The sequence below is a fragment of the Stegostoma tigrinum genome, chromosome 2 (genome assembly GCF_030684315.1).
Source record: "Stegostoma tigrinum isolate sSteTig4 chromosome 2, sSteTig4.hap1, whole genome shotgun sequence".
NCBI classification, from domain to species: Eukaryota; Metazoa; Chordata; class Chondrichthyes; order Orectolobiformes; family Stegostomatidae; genus Stegostoma; species Stegostoma tigrinum.
Genome location: NC_081355.1, coordinates 91,865,812 through 91,883,879, shown reverse-complemented (window position 1 = coordinate 91,883,879; position 18,068 = coordinate 91,865,812). Strand labels below are relative to the sequence as shown.

At 41.5% G+C, this 18,068-nt stretch overlaps 1 protein-coding gene across 3 annotated transcripts in view; it reads left to right on the top strand.

The window, feature by feature from the left end:
* mocos (molybdenum cofactor sulfurase) overlaps positions 1–18,068 on the top strand; it is a 261,380-nt gene that overhangs the window by 107,474 nt on the left and 135,838 nt on the right. For all 3 annotated transcript variants that reach the window (XM_059655520.1, XM_059655509.1, XM_059655524.1), the window contains one exon: positions 16,877–17,076. In XM_059655520.1, coding sequence (XP_059511503.1) covers positions 16,877–17,076 — 200 coding nt within the window. The remainder of the gene's footprint in view (positions 1–16,876; positions 17,077–18,068) is intronic.

Below are 18,068 nucleotides of genomic sequence, written 5' to 3'. Positions count from 1 at the left end.
AAAATCATGAGAGGTATAGACAGGGTGGATAGCAAGAAGCATTTTTCCCCAGAGTTGGGGATTCGATTACTAGGGGTCACGATTTCAAGATGAGGGGTGAAAAGTTTCAGGGAGATATGTGCGGAAAGTGAATATGGTGGGTGCCTGGAGTGCATTCCCAGCAGAGGTGGTAGAGGCAGACACGATAGCATCATTTAAGATGAATCTAGACAGATACATGAATGGGCAGGGAACAGAGGGATACAGATCCTTGGAAAATAGGCGACAGACTTAGAGGATCTGGATTGGCACAGGCTTGGAGGGCCAAAGGGCCTGTTCCTGTGCTGTAATTTTCTTTGTTCTTTGTAATTAAGAGGTCTTCAGAAGACAGTTGTTTATTCAATGATAGCTTTGTAGATGAATGGGCAGTTTTGGAGCACTGTGCAGCATTTATGAAGGTTCTGTTTTGGGCACGTTAGTCATGCCTCCTAGAGTATCCTTTGTCACTTGCAAACCAGCCCTTAGCAGCATCTTAGGAGCACAAAAGCTGATGTGCCGGGCCTAGACCCTTCATCGTTTTCTGATGAAGGGTCTAGGCCCGACAAATCAGCTTTTGTGCTCCTAAGATGCTGCTTGGCCTGCTGTGTTCATCCAGCCCCACACTCTTCTAGCGCTCCTTCTTCATCCACACATTCAGGCTCTGAGCCTCCCTTCTCTGGTTCTGTTGGTGTTTTTCACCCCTTCTTCTCCTCTTCCTCCCCTTCCTTTACTTTAGTAACGTTAATGTGGCTGCTAGGCTAAGTTGCTCAAACATTTGCCATGGAGTGTTTTATTTGAGGTTCTGACATAACCAACCTTTCATTTCTGCCTTTACCAATCTATTGGGTGAAAACCTGCTCTACAACCACCTCTGTGTGGTGAGGTGCATCCTGACTGGTTTTCCCCTTCTTGATGCTTCCACATGCAAGATGTTTGTAGCCTTGAGCTGTACAGTATTTTCATGCACGTGCCAATTAGCACACGTTGATTCTTGATGACCTTCACCTATGACACAGTCCTGCAACACTGAAATCTACAGCCTGCATGCTTCATCTCATGTTGTTAACTTGCATGTAAGCTGCCTTTGAATGCTTTTGCCTGTCTGAATATGAAATCAGCATGCCCACCCCATACCACTGATGGGAGTTCTTTTGTACCCTTCTTATCGTGGTTGTGGTATTAGCTTCTCTTTGAGCTTATTCGTCTTTATTCCATAGTAAGTGCTTTTGTTCACTATGAAGTCTTTAACTGAATGTCAGCATAATAGTATTTTTCAGTTTAAGAGCAGTGTTGAACATTGGAACTGCTGCCCTAACATTGTTGAAGCTATGCCAAAATCATTCCAACTGTATCCATTAACTTTAGTGGAAAATGATTTAAGACACTTGACAATGCAAGTAAGTTGATGTCACTTATAAATATTTACTTAAATATCCACAATAATTTAGTAACCAAGGAAGCAAAGCACTCATCATGAGCAAGTTCGGATTTTGTCTAGCTTTCTGCTTTTCCCCCTTTTAATATGGGGATGAGGAGAATTTTTTTTCTCTGCAGGTCATTAATATGTGGAATTGTCTTCTTTTAAAAGCATTGGTGTCTTTGTTTATTCAAGGCAGAGTTAAGTAGATTTTTAATAGACAACAGGAGTCAAAGGTTATGGGATGCAGGCAGGAGGGCGGATTTGAGACCACAAACAGATCAGTCATGATCTTATTAAATAGTTGCGCAGGTTTGAAGGGCTAAATGGCCAATACCTGTTCCTAAGCCCTGTGTCCTGTATTCCAATGTTGTTTGCAGCTCTGCTAGGAAGTAATCAGCTTTTGATTTCAATTAAATATCAATGTTAATACTTTCCTTACTGGGTGTTTAATTATTGACTTGATTGTGACAGAAAATGCAGCAGATGTGATTCACTTTGTAAAGTGCTGTATTGCAGTCATATTTTGCAATTTTAGATGACTGCACATTACCCCTTCCACTCAACCCTACACAAATACATGGATATGACTTATAGCACTTCCTTTGCTTTCTCTTCTCCACATTCTGACTATGCTGGTATCTCCATTTAGTTACCTACAAGCTGCTGCTCCAACAGCCTATTAGGTATGAATTTGGACCCAGGAATTTGTTGTGCAGCACATTCTTCGAAATGCACATGCAGGTCCTTGATAAGATATAGCAAAACATCCTCTTTATCAGGTAACTGCAAATGGAAAACAGTCAACATTTACAGGAAGAGCAGGCAATATTTCTGCATTATCCAAGCCTTTGCTCATTCCCCTGGGCTGAAATAGTTTTGATATGTTTTGATTCTTGGGATACGCACAAGGCATTTATGGTTGGATACATTTGATTCATGGAATTATATGCCAAAAGTGCAGAAAATAACATGTTTAAGTTATGTAATAAGGTCTTACAAATGAGGTGTCTTCTTCTTGATGATGGCCTCTACCTGATGGCCTTTCTAGTCCTCAGTAGGACAATTACAGATAGGGGAAGGGAGACAGTTTCTCAACCCAACCCAGATCCCGGAATGGGGATAGAACCTTGTGATGTTGGCCAGTTGCAGTCTACAAAATACAACTCTCGTTTTCCTCCTCTTCACTAACAGCTTAATATCAAATTTCTGTGTTGGCTGCAAACTTCTTAACTGTATCCCTTTTCAATAAATGCAAAATAATGATATATTTAACAATGATCCTTTCAGATTAGCCTCCCAGTCACAGAAAACACCCATTGACCATTACTGTTTGCTTCTTGCCTTATTTGAGCCAAATTTGAATCCAATTTGCCATTTTTTTTTCCTGGGTTTTCATGTACATTCTTATCAATTCTTTCATTTTTACATAGGATGTGGGCACCCTGGCAAGGCCAGGGTCAATTGTTGCTCATCCTTAATTGTTTTTGAGTTGATTGGCTGTCTAAACTACTTCAGAAGGCAGTTAAGAGTCATCAGTATATCTATGTGTCTGGATTTGTATGTCATTCAACCAAGGAAGGATGGCAGATTTCCTGCCCTGGATATTAGTGAACAATGGCAGCAATGGTTTCATTGTCACCATTAAACCAGATTATTTGTTTTTGTGTAAATTTCCAGAGTTTATTGAATTCAAGCCCATGTTTCCAGAGCATTCGCCTACGCATCTGGGTTGGATCACCACCTCCTCTAAAATAGCCTGAAAATAACAGCTGAACAAATGTTATGGAGATATCTTTGCCTGTATCTCCTTAATATGTTTCTTAGAGCTCCAAAATCTGTTTTCTTAAAGTCCGGTGATGTTACAGTGTTACAGTTATGTGAGCTTTTTCGAGAGTACAAGGATGAATGATACAAGGTATTTTTATCCCAGGTACTCAGCACATTCCAGATGGTAACCATTTGTAGTACTTTACTATCCATTAAAGCAACGTTACCTTTACTCTTGTAACCTCTCTCAGTGAATTTGTTTGCATTTTGTGCCTCTTGTCAGGCTGTTTATGTTCTGGCTATTTAAAGGTATTAAAAGTTGTTCAAATTGCCATGATTAGCAAGTTATGATGTTCCACAGCTTTCTTTCGATTTCCAAATAGAACCCTGGTTGTCATTCAATGATGTAGTAGTGGTTGATTTATAATTTGCCTCCTTTTACTTGACTTCAAACTGTTATTTCATAGGATAAATGGAGAAACTATTAATACATTTTTTTTCCTGGCTGTGCCAGGTTAGATTTAAATATTTTCAGATTGTATTGTAAATATTTCAGAGCTTGGGTTAATTGAGTGATTAAAATTTAAAAAATAATTGTTCCACTGGATTTGTTCAGTTGCCATTGCAGTATTACATAAAACTAAAGTGATTTTATACCCTGAGCTAAAATTAGACCTGCATTCTATGCAGGCAGTGTTCTAATTATGTTTACTTGAAATATGGTACAAAGGATATTCTTTGAAATGTTGAATACTGCAATCTATCAAAATAATAGTTGGAGGCATAAAATTCCACAGATCCATCATCAATGCAAGCAAGATTTGCGAAGCAGTAGGAATAAATCGTGACAAGGGCACAGTTGTACTTGAGACATCTGTTGATACATCATATTATGTAAGATTTTGAGTGTTGTTTCTGTTTAAACATATAACATCCAACACTGACCCCATTCTGTTCAGATGGATGCATTGCCATTTTCTGTGGTAAATGGAAGTCCAGTTACCAAAACCCATTTACGTATGCTTTTATAAAATGATTGACCATTTTCTACCTCCAGCATAATTGCGTACAAATATAATAATGATTGAGATCATGATAAATGTTAAAAATATACCATCATGACTATCCTGTTGCCAACGCTTCTGTATACCTAACATCTGTGCCACTAAAATGTAATTAGTGGGATTGACTTGCACTCACTTAGTGGGCCTGAAAGGTTCAGCTTCATTCTGCCTCATTTATAAACTCAGGTTTAAGTCAAACTTTTTCTTTAATGTTGTCTTGACAAAACTTTGGGTCACGAAACATATGAGGAGTACAGTTGTGTGTTTGGTGTGGGTGAATCCTGGAAATGTGGAGTTCCTGCTACATTTAAGAGCCACAATATCGCTTTCAAATGCTATTTCTTTCTTGGCACTAGGCCAGATGGAAGTTTGGCTGATTCCTAGGTGGAAAAACCAGAATTGAAAAATGCAACCCAGAACCTCTTGGAGTCAGGCTTGGGGAGGTGAATAGGTATTAAACCACAGGAAGGAGGAAAGACAAAGTAAAATATTCAACTGCAGTGAACGGGTGATATTGGAACACCACCATGAAAGAGTTAGAGGCCAAAGTTGAGATATGGTTAGGTTTATGTCAAGACATCACAGCAATAGAGGGAGGAAAAGATCAGGACATCACTGAGAGATTGATCATGGCAGCAAGAGGAATTTGCAGTCAGCAGAAGACTTGCTTAAGAGGTCAGAGGATATACAGAATGACTGTCTAGTGATGCTGTAGAGTCCTAAGTTATTAATTGAATAAGAGAAAATAGTCTCGCTCTCTCTCTTCTCTCACTTATTAAAAGTCTAAAAGAAGCCGAGTAGATAGATTAGGCCTCACAAGGGCTGTTATCTAGTCAAAGACATAACTGTAGCACAGGAGTTAGGATGTGTCACTTCTGAGCTTGATAAGTTGAAATTTTATGTCTGTTTATCTGAATGACTGTGTGAACTTAAAATGTTCGAACAAGGGATAGACAGAGTGTTAAAATAGAGATAAGTAGTGGGCTAAGAGCTGGAATGGGAGGTGTCACCTTTGGGTGACCATCCCAATTAATTGGGTAAATAAATGGAAATAGATAGTTGAAGGAATGATATACCCACGAGCAAAGGGAAAGGGGCAAAGAAGAAAGCTGTTTAAGACTGATAGCTTTGGCTTATCATTCTGATCAGCCTAAATATGGATCATTATGTCAGGTATCAGAAACCTCATGATTCTGATGTGGGATTAGTAAACCTGATCATCAGTTTTTGTCATACTTATTATATTTATTCTAGTTATTTTATGTGTTGTACAAAACATTTATTTCTCAATAAAGTTCTTTAAACCATAAGTGACTCTGTAACTCCTGTTTTTGGATAATCTGCAATCCTTGATCAAATCTTCAAAGGAAACAAGTATTCCTCTTCGTTCAGAAGCTGCGCTGTAGGGACAGAGGGCCAAATGTAATGGGTTTTATCACTAAGCGTCAATTTCATCAAGTTTCATTGAGAGTTTCGATCCTTGAGGCTGAGAGGGGTTTCTTGCTGCATTGTCCCAAACTTGCCTTGTTTACTACTCAACTCACCCCAAAGGTGCCATTTCTTTTGATGCTAATCTGATTCTCTCAATCGTTGTAGCTAGTCACCAGATATCCCAGAATAGACTGATCTTCTTAGGGCTAGTACTATCTTAAAACCCCAGCCAAATACTGAAGATGCTGCTACTGACCTCACAGCTCCATGCCCAGGTACAAAATTGAACGCAGAATCTTACCATTGATGTCCTGACCTTGATTGGAAAATGCATGTGAAGATGTATAATTTTGTATCATTTCCCATTTAATGGCCTGACAACACTCATTGTCTCGGTATGGATTGACTAAAGGTTCAGACGAAGTTTCACCTAAGGGCAACCTAGTGGCTCAGTGGTCAGCACTGCTGCCTTACAGCACCAGGGGCCTGGGTTCAGTTCCAACTTTGGCTCATTGTCTGTGTGGAGTTTGTACTTTCTGCATGTATCTACATAGGTTCCTGCCCTGCCAGGTGCTCTGATTTCCTTCCACAGTTCAAAGATGTGCAGGTTAGGTGGATTGGCCATGCTAAATTGTCAATAATGCTGAGGGATATGGAGGCTAGCTGGATTAGCTTTGGGAAATGTGGGGGCTGACTGGGTGGAAAGATCTGGTGAGGGTTGGTACAGACTCATTGGGCCAAATGACCTCTTTCTGCACTATAGGGATTATTTTCTATGATAAGACCGTAAGATATATGAACAGAATTATGATATTCATCCCATGAAGTTTACTTTGCCACTCGGCCATGGCTGATATGTTTCTCAACCCCATTCTCTTGCCTTTACTCCATAGCCCTTGATCCCCTTGCCAACAATGGACCTATCTATTTCTGTCATAAATATACTCAATGACTTGGCCTCCACATTCCTTTGTGACAAAAAGTTCCACAGATTACCCACTCTCTGGATGAAGAAAGTCCTAAATTCTGAACAGACATCTCCTCTGTCTAAAGCTATGCCCTCAAGGTCCAGTCTGTCCTACTAAGGGAAAAATCCTCTCCTTGTCCATTCTCTTTAGGTCCCTCTGTATTCTGTATGTCTCAATCAGATCGGCATTCATCTTTCTAAAATTCATAAAGTATAGACTGAGAGTCCTGAAACGTTCCTCATATGACAAACCCTTTCTCCCCAGGATGATGCTTGTCAACTTCCTCTGGACTCTTTTCAACACCAGCACATCTTTCCTTTGGGTACAGCACCCAAAACTCCTCACAGTATTACAAATGTGGTCTGACCATTGCCTTACACAGCCTCAACAGTACATCTCTGGTCTTATATTCAAGCCTTCTTGAAATTAATGCCAACATTGCATTTATCTGCCTAACTGCCAACTGAACCTGCATGTTAACCTTAAGAGAATCATGAAATCAGACTCCCAAGTCCTTTTGTGCTTTAGATTTCCGAAGGCTTTGTCCATTTAGAAAATAGTCTACACCTCTATTCTTCCTATCAAAGTGCGTAATCTCACACTTTACTGCATTGTATTCCATGGATGTCTTCATTGCCCACTTGCCAGAACACGTCCAAATCTTTCTGTAACCTCCCTGCTTCCTCAACATTACCTGTCCCTCCATCTATTTTTTGTTATCTGCAAACTTAGCAACAATGCCCTCAGTTCTCTTGTCCAGTTTGTGAATGTATAACATAAATGTTATAACATGCCAACACTGACCCCAGCGGAACTTCATTAGTTACCAGCTGCCATCCTGAAAAAGACCCCTTTCTCCCTACTATCTGCCTTTTGCCAGCCAGCTAATCCTCTATCCATACTAGTACCTTGCCTCTAATACCATGGTCTTGTATCTTATCTAGCAGTCTCCTGTGCAGTACTTTGTCAAAGACCTTCTGGAAATCCAAATAGATCACATCCATTGGCTCTCCTTTGTCTAACATGCTCATTACCTACTCAAAGAATTCGAACAGAATTATCAGGCACGATCACCCCTTGACAAAGCCGAACTGACTCTGCCCTATTTTACTGTGCAATCTCATTCTTGATAACAGATTCTGAAACCTTATCAACAACCAAGGTCAGGCTAACTGCCCCATAGTTTTCTGTCCCTTGCTTCCCTCTTCTTAAGCAGGGTTGTTGCCATTAACCATTATCCAATCCTCTGGGGCTATCCCTGACTCCAGTGATTCCTGAAAGATCACCGCCAATACCTCCACAATCACCTGAACTATTTCCACCAGAACTCTGGGGTATAGTACAGCTGGTCCGGGTGATTTATTCACCATCAGACCTTTCAGCTCCTCCAGTACTTTCTCCTTAGTATGGCCACTACACTCACCCTGGCCCCCTTATGTTGCTGGTGTCTACAATTGTGAAATACCTCTTTATTTCCTCCCCTATTCTTTTGTTCCCAATTACTGCTTCTCCAGCCTCACTTTCTAGCGGACCAATGTCCACTGTTTCCTCACTCTTACCCTTTAGACATCTCAAACAAACTCTTGCAATCTTCTTTCATATTACTAACTAGATCATTCTCATATTTCTTCTTGTCTCCCTTATTGATTTTTTAGTAATTGTCTACTGGTTTTTAAAGGCATCTCAGTCCTTTGTCTCCCCACTGATCTTCGCCACATTGTATGCTTTTTCTTTTGCTAATGTGCTGTCCCTGAATTCCCTCCACAGCCAGGGTTGTCAGGCTCTGCTCGTTACACATCACTAAATCCCTGGTGGACTGTACCACAAGCTGCTCCAAAAAAATCTTGTAGGCATGCCATGAATTCCTCTTGTTGAGATCAGCTCCCATCCTGATTTTTCTAGTCCACCCACATGTTGAAGTTCCCCATGATTATTGTAAAGGTGCCATTCTTACATGCCATTTCAATCTCCTGATTTCCTTTCTTCCCTTCTTCCTGACTACTGATAGGAGGCCTGTACAGAACTCCCATCAGGGCCCTTTTTCCTTTTCAGTTCCTCAACTCTACCCACACAGACTTTACACCTTCTGAATCCATATCATTTTCTTGCTATCAACTTTATTTTGTTTCTTACTAACAAGCAAACCAGGCCCCTCTGCCCGTCTGCCTGTCCTTTCGGTAGGTTATGTATCTTCAGATATTTAGTTCCTAGCCCTGGTTCCCCTTGCTGTCATGTCTCTGTGATACCCACAACCTACAAGCTCAATTTCAATCTTCAGTACAAGCTTATTTACCTTGTTGTGTATACTGTCTGCATTTAAGTACAACTCCCTCAGTCCTGCATTGACCGCCCACTTTCCCATAGTTATCCCCTTATCTGCTGTGCCTGAAGTTAGATTCCTGATGCCATCCATAATCCCTGCCCTGTTACATGTTCTGGAAACCTTAACCCCCAATGAGCCCTCCCCCTTTAAATTTTTTCCATAATTTTCCATGCAACTGAACCACCCCCTAACTATTTAATTTAAACCCCCATCCACAGTCCAGTTATGCTATTTGCCAGGACTGTGGTCTCCGCATGATTCAGATGGAGCCTGTCCCATTGGAACAGCTCACAACTGAGAAGGAGATCGTGAAGGAGAACGGGTGGGTTGACTAGTGGGTCTAGATTTTTAAGTACCAGAAAGGACAAAAGAGAGAAGATAGGGAACCTGGAAAAGGAAGTGAGGGAAAGCTTGAGTGAACAAAGAAATGTTCACTTTCCAACTGGCAAAAAAGAGATAAGAAAAGGGCTCAATTGTATGAATGTAAATAAATGGAGCAGTGAACAAAATTGGAGAACTGGGCAGTGGCTCGGTGGTTAGCACTGCTGCCTCTCAGTATCAGCAACCCAGGTTCGATTCCAGCCTTGAGTAACTGTCTGTGTGGAGTTTGCACTTTCTCCCCGTGTCTGCCTGGGTTTCCTCTGGGTGCTCTGGTTTCCTCCCAGAGTCCAAAGATGTGCAGGCTGGGTGGATTGGCCATGCTAAATTGCCCAGAGTGTTCAGGGATGTGTAGATTAGGTGAGTTACAGGGGGATGGGTCTGGCTGGGATGCTGTGAGAGTCAGTGTGGACTTGTTGGGCTGAAGGGCTTGTTTCCACACTGTTTGAGATTCTCTGAAATTGCTGTGGGGGATATATCATAGTAGCAGTGACAGCAACATGGGTCAAGCCAGAATAGGACTAAATACTTAACACTCTGGGTTATAAGACTTGTTGTAGGAACAGGATGGGTAAAAAGGGAGGAGGTATAGCAGTTTTGGTCAAGGATGGTATCATTGCCTTTGATCAAGATAAAGTTCCTGAATTAGAATCTTATTTGGTTTCAGGGTCAGAAACAGGAAGAAAGTGGTGACTTCATTGGGTATTTATTATAGACCTTCTGATATGGAGATGCTTCCATCCATTCTACCTATATCCAATTAGCTGCTAGGTGTGCGTACGCTATGAAGCTGACCACTGATTCTGCCCACCCTGGATGTTTTTAAGAATAAAGAAGGTGACCTTGCCTCTAAACAGTTGGACACAGATTTCCCACTCAATAAATCACTATAAAAATTACTGGAAGCTTATGTATGAGAGGCTGGGATGCACTATTCAATTTTTAATTGTTAATGTATCAAATCCAGAATTCACCCTGTATTTTTGTAAACCTGTTGTATTTTCCCTGGATACTGATAACATTTCCCCCTTGTGCCAAACCTAGAACAAAATAAATGGATAAGAGGCAGTTGGCTCAAATAAGCCTCAGTGATGGATTTTGAAGAGTTTTTGAAGTAGTATTTGCAGCATGGCCTTTGTGTCAATTTTTTAATGACTAAAGGAACAGCTTATAGCTTCTCATTAGGGGAATCTGCAAGTACATGATAATGCCTTCCCTTCATAATCTCGCTGTCAAACACAATCCACTATCACTTAGCAACCTGAACAACTACTTAACTGTTCATCTTTCTCAGCTCTTTCTCTTCATCTGCAACTTTTTACATTATTTGCTGCAAAATGGTTTGTTCCACAATTTGGTGGCATCAGCAACAAATGTATATATTGTTCTTTTACTTTCTTTAGATTTGATGAACATAGTCATTAAACAAATGTGTTCATTCTGTTTTGTTGCAGAAATTACATGCTACTTAAACCAAGTAATAATACATAGCTTTTGACCTGGACCTACTGCAAGTTATGATAAAAGGCAGAAACAAAATTTGGTTAGATCACAAGCTTATCTGTTAGCTGCACTCGATATCCATTTAAGCAAGACAGATTAACTCTGATTAGTCAAGGCATTGTCCTGAGAAATGACCAGAGAATGGCAGTCATCCATTTTGTTGTGTTGAAACAAATACATTCCTTTTTGACCACTTGACAAAGCACTCCAAAAAAGCTGGTTAAAACAATGAGATTTAATGGATAGAAGAATCATTGTTGACTTTGATTAAAAAAACATTGTGATTGCACTGTTCTGATGTGTCTGCAGAGACAGAGACACTGAACAGTAAATCTTTGGAAATGGTAGGACATGTTGAGATGGTAAACAACAAAGCATATAAACCATGCCAGGGAAGGGAGATGTCAAAGATCGTGTACAATTCATCACCAGATAAAATTTGGGAACTGAACCCCTGGTTGAAGATGGCGGCAGAATAGGGCTCCTATGCCGGTGCTTATTCGCTCTGACTGCTTTTCTTTCTCTTTCTTTTTCCATCTTTTTTTCCTTTTTTCTATCTATTTTTCTTGATTAATTACTTACCTTGTACTGAGCTTGGAAAGCGTTAGCAACGGTGAGAGCCCAGTGCACAATCTCAAGTGGGCCCAGCTCGGCAGAGAGTAGGCCCAGTGTGGAACTCAAGTGAAGACCCTACTTACTTTTCCGTACCAAGCACAGGACCTGGAATCGGTGGCTGCTGCTTCAGCAGAAGTGATGTCACCGAGATAGGCTCCGGCAGCAAAATATGGCACCTGAGGATCAGCGGTTTTGTCGTTGGTTGGGTCTGGCGCTGGCTGTGGAGAAGTGGCGGCGGGAAAGCGACACGGCAACATCGATGAGGTGGATCCAGTGGCAAGCGATGCAACTATGATGTTGTTTGGTCCGGCACAGGCTGTGGTGAGGTGGTGTTGGAGGAGTATTGGCCCATCAAAAAAGCTGGCACCTGAGGATCAGAAACTTAGATGTTGGTTAGGTCTGGTGTAGATGGTGGTGAAGCAGTGGTGGAAGGATGGCAGTGCAGGTGGCATTGATGGTGATGAGCCAGGACTGATAGACTCCCTTGTTATTATTCAAAATGGCACCGTTTTGTAGTGGCAAATGAAAGCTTTTCACTGTATTTTATTGTATTCCCAGTGTAAAATACACTGATAATAAAAGATCAAAATCAAAACCATGAATGCATGACGCCACCACATGCTGTCAGTGTTCTACCAATGTGTAGGACCGTGCTTCTCCTTTCTCCTGGACAATGCTGTTCCCTTACTCACTGGCTTTCTCTTCCTTATGATGTTGTCATTTCACCTTGCCATAGTGACTGTCACCTCAGTTCCAATGATAGTACCTACACCAATGCACCCCCATCACAAACATTGCTTTAAAAACAAGCTGCTGCAAGAGTGAAATAGCAAATACTTATCCTGAAGCTCACATGCAAGCCTCTTACATGCAGTCAAATACCTAACTGCATGCATTTCTAAATCAGGAAGGAACACGTCACTGCAGTGTGCTAGCTTCTTAGTGAGGTGCAAATACATGCAAACAGCCTTCCTGACTATTGGAATTTGGAAGGTCAACCAGCCTTTCAACTCTGTATAACATAATTTCAATGTGCACTGCACTATTGGGATTCTGAATTTTGGCCTCCAAAGAACTAAGGTCACTTACTCACCTTTCATCTCAACACTTTCAGAACTGGAAGTTTTGTCCCTTTATCACATTGGCAGGCACCAAAGGTCATCACAATGAGAAAGTCTCATGAGAACATGTCTATAGGTCATTGGTGTGGAAAATTATTCCGCCAGAATAATGTAGAGCAATTATAGAGTCATAGAGTATTATAGCATGGAAAGTTACTCTTAGCCCACCGTGTCTAAAGTGGTCATTAGCAGCTCTCTACTCAATCCCATGTCACCATTCTTTGCCGACAGTTCTTGTTTGCTAACATGGTTCTACGTGTTTGTGTATCTACTACTTAAATGTTGTGATGGTTATCGGTAGGCAAGGAAATGAAAGGTTATTGGGATAGTTGGAACTGTGGAATTTAGAAAACAAATAGATCAGGCATGACCATATTTAATGGTGGAACAGACTCAGATGGCTGAATAGTTTGAATCTGGTATGTATGTTGTATGTTGCTATGTGTAAGGTTATGGGGTATAGCAAGAGATTAGCAATAAATCATAACGCCCAGAAAATCCATGCAAACATGATTGACTGAATTGCCTCCATTTGTAACAATTCTGTGACTCTGCAATAAATAAATTCTTCAGATAAGGGCTAATATTCTATGAGATAACAAGGTGTGGAGCTGGATGAACACAGCAGGCCAAGCAGCGTCAGAGGAGCAGAGGACTTCATCCCAGCCTCTTTGACCTGTCTGTCTCCTTTCCACCTATCTTCTTTATCCATCTTCTATCTGCCTACCCCTCTCTCTCTATTTATTTCAGAATCCCCTTGCCGTCCCCATTTCTGAAGCAGGGCCTAGGCCCAAAACGTCAGCCTTCCTGCTCCTCTGATGCTGCTTGGCCTACTGTGTTCATCCAGCTCTGCACCCTGTTATCTCAGATTCTCCAGCATCTGCAGTTCCTACTATCTCTGCTAACATTCCATTATCTTTTTGATTGCTTCTTCTGTTTGTGTACTTATTTAAATTGGTTTATGTCCTCAGAGTTGAAACCTCTACTTTATCCTTGTGCTTACTTTCCTACCAGTTAGAAAACACCAACAGCTAGGTCAAGTAAATAGGTTTCAAGTACAGCCTTGTGAGACTAAACAGAGTTCAGAAGTGAAAGTCCATAGTGTTTTCAGTAAGTAACAGTGGAAGAGTGAAGGAATGAGCAAAACATTTGCTGTAAGCTGTGCTACCATGCAGCAGGCAGAACATATCCATGCAGATTGGATAAAAATTGGTGACTTTAAATATATGCCATGCAAAACAAAACATGGGGTTTGTGAAGGGTAGGTCGTGTCTCACAAATATTATTGAGTTATTTGAGAAGGTGACCAAACAGGTAGATGAGAGTAAACCGGTTGATGTGGTATATATGGATTTCAGCAAGGCATTCGATAAGGTTCCCCACAGTAGGCTATTGTACAAAATGCGGAGGAATGGGATTGTGGGAGATATAGCAGTTTGGATCGGAAATTGGCTTGCTGAAAGAAGACAGAGGGTGGTAGTTGATGGAAAATGTTCACCCTGGAGACCAGTTACTAGTGGTGTACCGCAAGGGTCGGTGTTGGGTCCACTGCTGTTTGTCATTTTTATAAATGACCTGGATGAGGGCGTAGAAGGATGGGTTAGTAAATTTGCAGACAACACTAAGGTCGGTGGAGTTGTGGATAGTGACGAAGGATGCTGTAGGTTGCAGAGAGACATAGATAAGCTGCAGAGCTGGGCTGAGAGGTGGCAAATGGAGTTTAATGCAGACAAGTGTGAGGTGATGCACTTTGGTAGGAGTAACCGGAATGCAAAGTACTGGGCTAATGGTAAGATTCTTGGTAGTATAGATGAGCAGCGAGATCTCGGTGTCCATGTACACAGATCCTAGAAAGTTGCCACCCAGGTTGACAGGGCTGTTAAGAAGGCATACAGTGTTCTAGCTTTTATTAATAGAGGGATCGAGTTCAGGAACCAAGGGGTTATGCTGCAGCTGTACAAAACTCTGGTACGGCCACACTTGGAGTATTGCGTATAGTTCTGGTCACCGCATTATAAGAAGGATGTGGAAGCTTTGGAAAGGGTGCAGAGGAGATTTACTAGGATGTTGCCTGGTATGGAGGGAGGGTCTTACAAGGAAAGACTGAGGGACTTGAGGCTGGTTTCGTGCGAGAGAAGAAGGTTGAGAGGTGACTTAATTGAGACATATAAAATAATCAGAGGGTTAGATAGGGTGGATAGGGAGAGCCTTTTTCCTAGGATGGTGACGGCGAGCATGAGAGGGCATAGCTTTAAATTGAGGGGTGAAAGATATAGGACCGATGTCAGAGGTAGTTTCTTTACCCAGAGAGTGGTAAAGGAATGGAATGCTTTGCCTGCAACGGTAGTAGATTCGCCAACTTTAGGTACATTTAAGTCGTCATTGGACAAGCATATGGACGTGCATGGAATAGTGTAGGTTAGATGGGCTTGCGATCGGTATGACAGGTCGGCACAACATCGAGGGCCGAAGGGCCTGTACTGTGCTGTAATGTTCTATGTTCTATGTTAAATCAAATTCCCACTTCAAAACACTCTTACAGGGGCATTAGGGAGGAGTAATACACAGGAGGCCTCATTTGTTGTAGTGGAGAGGTTGGAGGATGAAAGGGTTAGTATTGGAAGCTGTTATGGAGATGAGTTGATTTAAATAAGCAAATTCATACATTAAAGAAGGGGAATTGGAGCCAGTGTAGGTCAAAGGGTGATGGATGAGTGAAACAATGGAGATAGAACAGTATAGTTTTGGGTGAGCAAATGTCCAGGCTGAGTGATGATGACAGAATGGCCAGGAGAATGCTGGAATAGCAAAATCTGAAAATGGCAAAAACATGAATGGGAGTTTTGCAGCCAACATGCTGAAGCTTATCTGCACGTGTAGGAGTAGATGGTTTTTGTAATAGAGAGGATATGAATTCAGAAACTCAGCTTGGGTGGATCAGAAAACATCTGTTATATTCATATGACATGTTTCACAGTATCTGGATGCTTTGAGGCACTTGACAGCCAATTAAACACTCTTGAAGCTGAGTCATTCTTACAGTAAAGGAAAAAGCGGTATCCAGTTGCACATAGCAAGGCCTCTTAAACAGCAATGAAATAAATATCCAGAAGATTTTACTTTAGAATTAATGTTGGTTGAGAGACAATTATTAGCTACGGCACTTGTAAACCTACTCTTTACTTAGATAATGACATAGAATTTTTACATACATTGTAGATAACAGCTAGCTGTGATTTACCAGCTTATCCTCATAACAGCACTCCTATTGTGTAACTCTTCCTCAGTACTGTTGTAAAGTATCAGTCCATATTATATGCTGGAGTTCTGGCGTGAAAGTTGAACCCATAACTTTCTTAGTTTGACAAGAATATGACAATTAAACCATGAGACAAACAGCACAGAGGTGGTGGAAAGGTTGAGAGACGGAACAGAAATATAGGATAAACAGACAGGAGGCTGGAAGAACACAGCAAGCCAGGCAGCATCTGGAGGAAAGGAACAGTCAATATTTTGGGTATTACCCTACTTCAGGGCTAGATGTGGGAGTGGGGAGAGCTGCAGATGAAGCGGGTTGGAGAGGGGAGTGGAATGGTGGTGATAGGTGGTCGGTTGATGGGAGTGATGAATCTGGTTGGTGGCTGGAGGATAGGGTAGGTGGAATGGAAGGGAGGAGGTGGGGCTGGAAAGGGAGCCAAGGGATGGGTGGGAAGGTCATTTGAAATTAGAAAACTGAATGGTGAGTCCTCTGGGCTGTAGGGTCCTAGGCAGAAGATAAGGTGTTGCATTCTGAGTTGCAGTGTCACTGGAAGCGGCTGAGGATGGACATGTGGGTGGGTGGGTGGGCTGTTGAAATGGGCAGTGACTTGGAGGTTAAGCTGACCATTATGGGCCAAGGGAAAATGCTCAGCGAAGCGGTTGCCCTAGTCCAAGTTTGGTCTCACCCATGTAGAGAAGACAACATCGGGAGCACCGGAGGCAGTAGACTAGGTTGGTGGAGATGCAGGTCAAAAGCTCTGTCTCACCTGGAATGACTGTTTACGGTCCTGAATGGAGGTGGGAGAAGTGGTGTTTGGGTAGGTGTTGCATCTTTTACGGTTACAGGGGAAGGTACCAGGTGGGTCGGAGTGATTGGTGGGAAATGTGCCATGAACTAAGGAGTGACGAAGTGAATGGTCCTTGTGCAATGGAAAATGGAATGGTCCTTACTGTGTTATGATGCAGTTGATTGTAACAGCCTAATAGTTGTTTCTTCATCTTAATTTCAGGTGGAATGCAAAATATTATGCTTCATACATTTAGTCTGGCCCGTTATACATACATAATACTCTCTGGAATGCGCCATGCTAATGGAACACCAGTTGCTCGGATTTACAGTGATAATGAATTTGAAACTCCAGACGCTCAAGGACCTATTATCAATCTGAATTTGCTTGATGAGGAAGGTGGGATTGTTGGATTTGCCAAGGTATGACATAATCTTGTCACCATCTCAGTTTCTGCTAAGAGTCATTAATAACATTGGTAGCATTTATGCATGCTTTCTAAGAATTGTTTCAAATGTATTTTTTCATGTATTGTGGTCATTGGTCACAGTTGGCCAGCACTTTTCCCAAATCTAATCGCCCTGACTTAGATGGTGGTGAGCCATCTTTTTGGCCTATTGCATCCAAGTGGCATAAATACTCATATTGTGCAAAAACGAAGGCAGCTCCAAAATCTTAATTCAGTGACAGTAAAGAAACTTTATATAAAATTATAACATAGTTTCAAATCAGGTTGGTGTGTGGTTTGGAAGGGAACTTGCTGGCAGTGATGTTCCCATAGATCTACTGCCTTTGCCCTTCTAGGTGATAGAGATCATTTGCTTAGAAGGTTCAGTCATCGGAAAGAATTCCTGCAGTGCACTTCCTAGATGGTACATATAGATGCCACTATAGTCAGTGGTAGATGGACTGAGTGCTGAACATATTGGATATGGTGTCCATTAAATGGGTGGCTTTGTTCTGGATAATATCAAGCTGTTTCAGTGTTTTGCATAGAACAAAGGACAGTACAACAAAGGAACAGACCCTTTGGCCCAGCAAGCCTGCATGACACATGACACCTTTCTAAACTAAAACGCTTTTGCCTTCATGTGATCCATGTCCCTCCCTTTTTGGCCTACTCGTGTATCTGTCAGGATGCCTCTTAAACATTATCATTGTATCTGCTTTTACCACCTTTTCTGGCACCGCATTTGAGACATTTACTACCTTCTGTGTAAAAAGCTTGCCTCTTATATTTCCTTTAAATTTTCCTCCTTTTACCTTAAACGTAATAATTAATATTTCTACCCTTGGAAAAAGAAACCTCAAACAATCCATTCTAACCATGCCTCTTACAATTTTGTAAACTTCTATCTAGTTGGCCCTCAGCGAGATGTTCAAGTGAAAACAAGCCAAGGTTGTCCAATCTGTC